Genomic DNA, 10,698 nt, shown 5'->3' with positions numbered 1-10,698 from the left:
CTGAGTTTCTTCTTAACTTATGTAAATGCGTTGTTGTCACACTGCAGCCCCCAACTGTCACCCTGATACATCCACACACGCACACACTCCGAACAAAAGTTTCATTATCATTAAGGTCACTGTGTGAGCTCGCCCGCGAGCGCGCGCGTGGAGGGGTGGGCGGGTGACAGAGAGAGGGAGAGAGAGACAGTGCGTGTGAGTGAGCGGGAGGACAGCAGAGCACGCGGAGGAGAAAAGGAGGACAGACTGGAGGCAGAAAGCAGGAGCGCTGCTCGCCGTCAGGATGCTGCTCTGACATGCGGACTTTCTCCGGCTCTTCCTGACCGCCTGACCGCGCACCAGCCCCTCCACACACCGGGAGCTCGTCCTTTTGCTCTGGTTTCAGCGCCTTCGCTCGCCTCCGGACCGTTTTGTTGTCGCCATGCCGCCGGCCGCCTGCTCGGTCCGACTCCGCAGCACCTTGCCAGCGGTGGTGTGGATCGGGCTGCTGTGGAGCAGCGTCTCAGCGGGAGGTAAGGGCTGCTTTTGTGCTCGCTTCGTGTCTTTCTGAAACTCATCTCTGTGTTGGCTGGTGTTCCGGCGGAACGCCAGCAGCTTGAGTTCAGTTAACTCGCCTTTCTGGGCATCCCCGACTTGTTTGAGACGTTTTGCTGGAGGAGGCTGAGGCTGAGGGGGAGGCTGGAGCAGCAGTTGGAGTCTTGAAATAAACGCCTTTGCAAGCTATTTATCGCGCGAGGAGCTCCAATAGGTTTGGCACAGCAGTCCGGGATGCACGCACGCTTACTGTGAGTGCATGTGGAACCGAGCCCACTCGTGTGCGTGGGAGCCTGGATGCAGAGGAAGAGATTACCTGTCAACAGGCGCTGCAGTTAGGCGGTTAAACACGCGCGGAGTGGGTGGCGGGGGGGATTCCGCCAGCATCAGCACCAGCATCAGCAGAGAAATGAGAAAACAAGCTGGCAGAAAGTGGGGAGAGGGAAGTTGATCGCATTTTAATTCATTCCGGTGAAGCCTTTATTTGTTTGACACCAACATACTGAACATACACCCAGTAATGAAATATCTTCCAAGGCTCATCAGGAGACGACCTTGGTGATGTCATCAGGGTTATTCGATGGGATGAGTGCTGAAAAATGACATAAAATGGTCATGTTTAAGATTTCTCCTTTAGATGAAATTAGGATTTGTTTCATCTATTGATGTGAAACACGGAGCATCGCCACTACTCCCAGTCTTTGGTGACTGAATGGATTTTTGTAACAACTCGTGATTATTTTGGGGTGATTTTCTTCTGGAGTTACTGCATTCCACAGTGTGGCTGAGAGGAAAGGATGCAGGGTGCAAAGATGCTGGTAGGTCATGATCAGCAGTTGGGTTTCCTCTGAAGCTGTAAAAAGCAAATGTGAATCATAGTGCCTGGTTTCAAATGGATAAACTTGGCTGTGTGGTGTTACCAGAGGGTATCAGATACAGTGGTGTCACCAGGAGAGGAACCAGAGGGTATCAGATACAGTGGCTGCCACCAGGAGAGGAACCAGAGGGTATCAGATACAGTGGTGCCACCAGGAGAGGAACCAGAGGGTATCAGATACAGTGGTGCCACCAGGAGAGGAACCAGAGGGTATCAGATACAGTGGTGTCACCAGGAGAGGAACCAGAGGGTATCAGATACAGTGGTGCCACCAGGAGAGGAACCAGAGGGTATCAGATACAGTGGTGGTGTCACCAGGAGAGGAACCAGAGGGTATCAGATACAGTGGTGCCACCAGGAGAGGAACCAGAGGGTATCAGATACAGTGGTGGCACCAGGAGAGGAACCAGAGGGTATCAGATACAGTGGTGGCTGCCACCAGGAGAGGAACCAGAGGGTATCAGATACAGTGGTGCCACCAGGAGAGGAACCAGAGGGTATCAGATACAGTGGTGTCACCAGGAGAGGAACCAGAGGGTATCAGATACAGTGGTGCCACCAGGAGAGGAACCAGAGGGTATCAGATACAGTGGTGGTGTCACCAGGAGAGGAACCAGAGGGTATCAGATACAGTGGTGCCACCAGGAGAGGAACCAGAGGGTATCAGATACAGTGGTGCCACCAGGAGAGGAACCAGAGGGTATCAGATACAGTGGTGTCACCAGGAGAGGAACCAGAGGGTATCAGATACAGTGGTGTCACCAGGAGAGGAACCAGAGGGTATCAGATACAGTGGTGGCTGCCACCAGGAGAGGAACCAGAGGGTATCAGATACAGTGGTGTCACCAGGAGAGGAACCAGAGGGTATCAGATACAGTGGTGTCACCAGGAGAGGAACCAGAGGGTATCAGATACAGTGGTGTCACCAGGAGAGGAACCAGAGGGTATCAGATACAGTGGTGCCACCAGGAGAGGAACCAGAGGGTATCAGATACAGTGGTGGCTGCCACCAGGAGAGGAACCAGAGGGTATCAGATACAGTGGTGGTGCCACCAGGAGAGGAACCAGAGGGTATCAGATACAGTGGTGTCACCAGGAGAGGAACCAGAGGGTATCAGATACAGTGGTGCCACCAGGAGAGGAACCAGAGGGTATCAGATACAGTGGTGGCTGCCACCAGGAGAGGAACCAGAGGGTATCAGATACAGTGGTGGTGCCACCAGGAGAGGAACCAGAGGGTATCAGATACAGTGGTGTCACCAGGAGAGGAACCAGAGGGTATCAGATACAGTGGTGCCACCAGGAGAGGAACCAGAGGGTATCAGATACAGTGGTGGCTGCCACCAGGAGAGGAACCAGAGGGTATCAGATACAGTGGTGGCTGTCACCAGGAGAGGAACCAGAGGGTATCAGATACAGTGGTGCCACCAGGAGAGGAACTAGAGGGTATCAGATACAGTGGTGCCACCAGGAGAGGAACCAGAGGGTATCAGATACAGTGGTGCCACCAGGAGAGGAACCAGAGGGTATCAGATACAGTGGTGGCTGCCACCAGGAGAGGAACCAGAGGGTATCAGATACAGTGGTGGCTGTCACCAGGAGAGGAACCAGAGGGTATCAGATACAGTGGTGCCACCAGGAGAGGAACCAGAGGGTATCAGATACAGTGGTGCCACCAGGAGAGGAACCAGAGGGTATCAGATACAGTGGTGCCACCAGGAGAGGAACCAGAGGGTATCAGATACAGTGGTGCCACCAGGAGAGGAACCAGAGGGTATCAGATACAGTGGTGCCACCAGGAGAGGAACCAGAGGGTATCAGATACAGTGGTGCCACCAGGGGAGGAACCAGAGGGTATCAGATACAGTGGTGTCACCAGGAGAGGAACCAGAGGGTATCAGATACAGTGGTGTCACCAGGAGAGGAACCAGAGGGTATCAGATACAGTGGTGTCACCAGGAGAGGAACCAGAGGGTATCAGATACAGTGGTGTCACCAGGAGAGGAACCAGAGGGTATCAGATACAGTGGTGTCACCAGGAGAGGAACCAGAGGGTATCAGATACAGTGGTGGCAAATGAATCACTGTGGTGGACATCCACAAAAGGAAATTTAATCTGAGGGAATATCTGGGGAGCTGAAACATCTGATGAGTCATTTGCATAAAGTGTGTCTGAAGTCTTCTTTGTGCTGTTTCCTTTCACCTTTCCTTGTGGACATCTTCTGAATGAGAATCAGAAACCCAGCTGATGAATAAAAGGTGCTGAAAGCGGTCGGGTCATGGGGCCACAGTCACTTTCTGAAAGCTATCTGTCGCCAGGTTCCTGTTGGCCTCGGACAGCCCGGCCTCCTCTGGAGATGTGTGTTTGGTCTCATGTTCAACTAAAGCTGAGCAGAGAATAACACCCTTTGGACTTTAACTCTACACTGAAGATCACAGAAACCCCCAAAAGGCATCTCTTTACATCCCAAGTGCTCGAATAGAAGGCTTCTTTAGGTCCAGCTGTTCTGTTCAGGCACGTAGGATGGCCTGGATGACTAAGAATCTTTACTCCATGATCTATCTAAGCAGCTAGTGTCATTTCACTTGGTTTTGTTTAACAGTTTAAATAAAGACGTAACTGCCTTTAATCGGAGATCACATCATACAGTTCATACCTCATCAGGCAGAGTAGCACATATCAGAACTAGATGACCATTTCTGCCTTGGAAACAGCATCATTCTTAACTGTTTACTTTAAAAAGCCTCAGAGTCCTGATGAAGAGGAAGGAGGGGGTGCAGATAGGGACATCACGCTCTCAGCCAAGGCTTTCCAAGCGCAACATATCGTGCTTTTTCTCTCCTTCAGTTAATACCTCAGCAGCACTCTATTAAGACGCTTCCTGCTTGAGTGCAGCCTTTGGCATTACTGGGTTTGGATTAAGAATCCACACCTCCGGGTTATGGACGCCATTTTGTTGGCAGCCTTGGTAACAGGAGAGTACTTCTGTGACTTCCTGACACTGTTTAAAGCTGCTTGGTTGGAGTTAGACAAAGATCCCTGTTAAGACTAAAAAGCTTTCTTTGTACGACGCCAGCAGCAACTTAATGGCTGCCATGTTTTATTCCTCAAACCTAATTGTCATCATTTATTATTGCTTGCATGACCAAAGCACCAATTAGATCCTTTTAGGGGGACACTTGTGTTTCAGCACATGTTTATGCTTCTTTTTCTCTGCTGTTGTGGTACCAACCGGTAGTTGTTGTGGTACCAATCGGTGGTTTTTGTGGTACCAACCCGTGGTTGTTGTGGCACCAACCCGTGGTTGTTGTGGTACCAATCGGTGGTTGTTGTGGTACCAACCTGTGGTTTTTGTGGTACCAACCGGTGGTTGTTGTGGCACCGACCCGTGGTTGTTGTGGTACCAACCGGTAGTTGTTGTGGTACCAATCGGTGGTTGTTGTGGCACCGACCCGTGGTTTTTGTGGTACCAACCCGTAGTTGTTGTGGTACCAACCGGTGGTTGTTGTGGTACCAACCGGTAGTTGTTGTGGTACCAATCGGTGGTTTTTGTGGTACCAACCCGTGGTTGTTGCGGCACCGACCCGTGGTTGTTGTGGTACCAACCGGTAGTTGTTGTGGTACCAATCGGTGGTTTTTGTGGTACCAACCTGTGGTTTTTGTGGTACCAACCTGTGGTTTTTGTGGTACCAACCGGTGGTTGTTGTGGTACCGACCCGTGGTTGTTGTGGCACCAACCTGTGGTTGTTGTGGCACCAACCCGTGGTTGTTGTGGTACCAACTTGTGGTTGTTGAATCTGCACAGCTGAAGCAGCCTCTTAATGAGTCTTTTTTTGATAATGAGATATTTAATAAGCTTCAAGCGGTTTGAATGTTGCAAACTCATTTAGCAAAGCTGTGTAATTGATGAACTGCAGTTTCCTGTCACACACATTTAACAAGTAGCACATATGACTCAACAAAGCTCTAATGGTGCGTTTTAAAGTGTCACTCTTAATTGTCTCTTCTTTGCTAAGTAGGCTGAAGTGCCACCAGCAGAATCAGCTCCTCGGTGATTTATTTAGTTAAGCATTCAACTGCAAAGGGCAGCCGCACACACAGCTTCTCTGTGGTGGTGATGGATGGGCGGTGTGTCGATGCTGTCTGATGAACACTGAGGAAACCTGAGCAGACGCAGAACTCGTGTTGTCATGGCGAGCAATGATTCAACGTAAAGTTTCAGGCAGGTTCCAGAGCTGGGAATGAACAGATGTAGTTGGTTCAGCTCTCATCCCTCCACTACAACACAAGAGGTTTGATCTACAATGGCTCAGCATGACAAATTTATATTTCTTAACTGTTTTTGATCCCTCCAGCTTTCGAATAAAAAGTTTTCAGATTTTAATCAAATCAAAATGGAAAAAGCAGCTCCACAGACCTTATATTCATGGCAGGTAAAAGAACCTGAAGGTGCAGAGCTGCTGGAGCTTAGAACTCAGCGAAGATGTTCAGGTGGCTGGATCAGCTGGTTGCATTTATCTGATTTAACCTCATCTATCATCTGTTTGAGGTCACACCCAAAGTGGTTTTTGGTGAATAAACATAGAAACCTTTGGTGAAAACACAGTGATAGACTTCCTGTTCGATGTTCTGACAGGTAAACGTTAGGCTTGTTATCCCGTCTCACTGCATATGGATCGATTTCTCCCAGCTTCTGTTCGAAGCTATAATTGTAACAGAATTTCCAGAAAATCTGCTACAAATACTGACTTGCAGCAGTTAAACATGAATCCTTCTGAAAATGAGAAGAACAACGATGATGTCGATGCTGAAGGCTTTTTATTTCTCCTGTATTAGGCAGAATAGACATTTAACCAGCTCTGTTGGTCCCTATGGTTTATCAATGTATATAACATGTTTATGCAGGAATATCCATGTATATAACATGTTTATGCAGGTATATCCATGTATATAACATGTTTATGCAGGAATATGCAGGTATATCCATGTATATAACATGTTTATGCAGGTATATCCATGTATATAACATGTTTATGCATGTATATAACATGTTTATGCAGGAATATGCAGGTATATCCATGTATATAACATGTTTATGCAGGCATATGCATGTATATAACATGTTTATGCAGGTATATCCATGTATATAACATGTTTATGCATGTATATAACATGTTTATGCAGGTATATCCATGTATATAACATGTTTATGCATGTATATAACATGTTTATGCAGGTATATCCATGTATATAACATGTTTATGCAGGAATATGCATATATATGCATGTATAAAGCAGGTATATGCAGGTATTTAACATGTTTATGCAGGAATATGCATGTATATAACATGTTTATGCATGTATATAACATGTTTATGCAGGCATATGCATGTATATAACATGTTTATGCATGTATATAACATGTTTATGCAGGTATATGCATGTATATAACATGTTTATGCATGTATATAACATGTTTATGCATGTATATGCATGTATATAACATGTTTATGCAGGTATATGCATGTATATAACATGTGTATGCATGTATATAACATGTTTATGCAGGTATATCCATGTATATAACATGTTTATGCATGTATATAACATGTTTATGCATGTATATAACATGTTTATGCATGTATATAACATGTTTATGCAGGAATATAACATGTTTATGCAGGTATATAACATGTTTATGCAGGAATATGCATGTATATAACATGTTTATGCATGTATATAACATGTTTATGCAGGTATATAACATGTTTATGCAGGTATATAACATGTTTATGCATGTATATAACATGTTTATGCATGTATATAACATGTTTATGCATGTATATAACATGTTTTTGCAGGAATATAACATGTTTATGCAGGTATATAACATGTTTATGCAGGAATATGCATGTATATAACATGTTTATGCATGTATATAACATGTTTATGCATGTATATAACATGTTTATGCAGGTATATAACATGTTTATGCAGGTATATAACATGTTTATGCATGTATATAACATGTTTATGCATGTATATAACATGTTTATGCATGTATATAACATGTTTTTGCAGGAATATAACATGTTTATGCAGGTATATAACATGTTTATGCAGGAATATGCATGTATATAACATGTTTATGCATGTATATAACATGTTTATGCATGTATATAACATGTTTATGCAGGTATATAACATGTTTATGCAGGTATATAACATGTTTATGCAGGAATATGCAGGTATATGAATTGAATTGGTAAAATTGATAAACTTTATGTGACACAGGCCTCGCAGCTGAGCAAAACCAACTTTACCTCAAAGCAGACACAAATTATTTCTGAATTAATTTACCATAAACATACAGAAACAGAGTTATTAAATTTGAGGCTACGTAGTTTTCAGGAAACACTAATTATTTAGAGCAAAGTCTCATCGGAAAACAAGTGAGCAGCATTTGACCACATGTTGGTTTGCTTTCACATCACATGAGTGGACCCAGAACCCATCAGTACTGGGGGAAGTAAAGCCTTCCTGTTTCTGCTTCTTTAACCATGAATCTTAACTTTAAGTGGGATGGGGGCTGAAGTTGGGATTAAAGCTTCTGCCCCCCCATCTCTCCTCCTTATAAGCGTCTGGATGGCAGCATCAGCATGTTTCCAGCACCAGCTGTACAGCATAAGAGTGACATTTAAAGCTGACTAACAGGAGGAAAATGTGCAGCCTGATGTGAAACCTTCGGTCCGTCAGTGTTTCTGTTGGCTGCTAATCAGAATAAACCGTTATCACCACGACTTTTACTGAACTCTTTGTTTCAGGAGATTTCATCACTTTCCCTTTGATCACTGAGGACTTTTCTCCTGCGTGATCACGTGCGCGCCGGTGCACAGCTGAGCTCCTAACCGCCACAGCCCTCAAACATTGGCTTTGTGCTCGTTAGAAGCAGAAACGTCCTGCACACACACCTGAACACGCACGTTCGTGTGAGTTACTCAGCAGGCCCCAGTCTCCTTGTTAATCCCTGTCACTCCCGTGTTCATGCACAACTTTTTGATCTGTGACACGCTCGCACGCAGCGCCGCCTGCGCTGCATCAGCGGTTTCATGTCTAATGAGCTCCTCCAGCAGAGAGCGAGCTCCTGATCTCTCTTTGCTGCAGCTTTGGACGGTGACAGGCTGCATGCTCTGCTTTCTCAGGGTGAGAACGATAATCTGGTAGAAAGACAGCTTGACAAGTGAGCAGAGAATGGAGAGCTGCAGTTGGGATCCATGAGGCCCTCACATCGATCCACGCCACCGCTGTTTTTGTTGTGCAAATATCAATACAGCATGTCCCTTTAATCTAAAAAATATAGATCTTCTCCTCTCTCCTGTGAACTCATCCATCTTGGAATCCGCTTCTCTCTCATCGCATCAACTCTCCTCTTTCCTCTCAGCTTCCTTACTGCGGTACTCTTCATCCCCCTCTCCGGCTTTTATTCTCTCTCCGATTACTTTGAGTGAGTGGAGAGAAAAATGGAACTGAGGGGGAGACAGAGGAGATTGTTTCTTCTGCTTGAATAACCCCAGCCTTATTACACAACCAGATCCTCAGGCTTCAAACTTTTGAGAATGTTGTGGCAAGTAAGCATCAGAGAGAGCCGGAGAATGGGGGGAAGTGAGGCTGAGAAACAGGAGAAGTTTGAGGACGAAGAGCAGCAGAGAATGTGAAACAGAGGAGAAATATTCATTCAGTTGTTTTCTGTGCCTCATAAACACGTCTTACTGACTGAACATTTTCAGTTCGGCCCTTTCTTTTTCATCTGTGTGACGAAAGTTTCTGCTGAGACGAGAGAAAGTTTAGCTTCAGGAAAGTCCTGCAGGGTTTTACTCTCAGAAAGACTCACAATAACTGGACTGGAATCATTCAAGGCTGCGTTTTTAGTGTTGAGCTGTGCTTAAATCTGATCAGGAGCTGTTCATGGAACAGAATCATGGCTGTAAAGAGTGAGCTCCGGTGATCGGATCAGTGCAAGGTTTGTCTCTCTTTGTGTTAGATGTGACTCTGAATGGAAGTTAACGGTTTAGACAACAGAACTACTGGGTCCAACCCACCCAGAAAACTAACAGAAGCCTGTTGTTGAGCTCCTCTGGCTGCCCTTAGCCGCCCGCATCAGATCCAAGTCCCTGATGTTAGCTACAAAGAGCTTAATGGAATGGCTCCCATCTACTTGAATGCTCTTGCAAAGGCTTCTGTCCCAACTGGGTCCCTCCGTTGGTCCCAGGATTGTCGTCTAGCAGCTCCTACACCACGCCTAAGACAATCCAAACTCTGTTCATGTGTCGTCCCACGATGGTGGAATGACCTACCGAGCGCTACCAGAACAGGGGCGTCCCTGTCTATCTTCAAGAAGCTCCTGAAAACCCAGCTCTTCAGAGAGCATCTCCTATCCCAGCACTTACCTTGTACTTCCCTCCCCCCTCTATCTCTGCACTTTATCTTTCTGCACTTCCTTCTATGCCTGCACCCTATCTCTACTCTGTCCCCTCTGACAGAGTCGGACTCCTGGGTTCCTTCTATGGAGCTTATTGTTAGCTTATTGTTAGCTTATTGTTAGATTATTGTTAGCTTTTTATAAAGCTGTTATATCTTCATTTATAAGTCGCTCTGGATAAAAGCATCTGATAAATACAGAAACAGAAACAGAAATGAAGGAAAAGGGGGGTTATTAAGGGGTTTATTAAGGAGTTATAAATGAGGTTATTAAGGGGTTTATTAAGGAGTTATAAATGAGGTTATTAAGGGGTTTATTAAGGAGTTATAAATGAGGTTATTAAGGGGTTTATTAAGGAGTTATAAATGAGGTTATTAAGGGGTTTATTAAGGAGTTATAAATGAGGTTATTAAGGGGTTTATTAAGGAGTTATAAATGAGGTTATTAAGGGGTTTATTAAGGGGTTATTAAGGAGTTATTAAGGGGTTTATTAAGGGGTTATTAAGGAGTTATTAAAGGAATGATTAAAGGAGTTATTAAGGGGTTATTAAGGGGCTCGTTACACATATTTCTGTAAAAGCAGGGGACAGATGCATGAACAGAGACAGGGTGACACCATGTGTGTAAGTTTTTATAATAATCTAACTCTGACGTGGAAACAGAAGCCACATGAGTTACTGTAGAACAGAAAACAGTTTGGATGCACGTTTCTGACAGTTTAGGTGATAAAACTACACTCAGTTGTATGCATCTCTTTCCTCTTCCATCCTACCCTCCTGTGCATCCGTCAGGCTGGCAGCTACAAGA

The 10,698-nt window shown here is 45.3% G+C and overlaps 1 protein-coding gene across 2 annotated transcripts in view; it reads left to right on the top strand.

The window, feature by feature from the left end:
- Window positions 1–237: 237 nt before the first annotated feature.
- sez6l (seizure related 6 homolog (mouse)-like) overlaps window positions 238–10,698 on the top strand; it is an 86,721-nt gene continuing 76,260 nt past the window's right edge. For both annotated transcript variants that reach the window (XM_072371504.1, XM_072371503.1), the window contains exon 1: window positions 238–512. In XM_072371504.1, coding sequence (XP_072227605.1) covers window positions 422–512 — 91 coding nt within the window. In that variant the 5' untranslated portion in view covers window positions 238–421. The remainder of the gene's footprint in view (window positions 513–10,698) is intronic.

The sequence above is a fragment of the Leuresthes tenuis genome, unplaced genomic scaffold (genome assembly GCF_036924035.1).
Source record: "Leuresthes tenuis unplaced genomic scaffold, fLeuTen1.0.hap1 SCAF_19, whole genome shotgun sequence".
Lineage (NCBI taxonomy): Eukaryota > Metazoa > Chordata > Actinopteri > Atheriniformes > Atherinopsidae > Leuresthes > Leuresthes tenuis.
The sequence above is the reverse complement of the archived record's forward strand: the minus strand, read 5'-3'. Positions and strand labels throughout refer to the sequence as shown.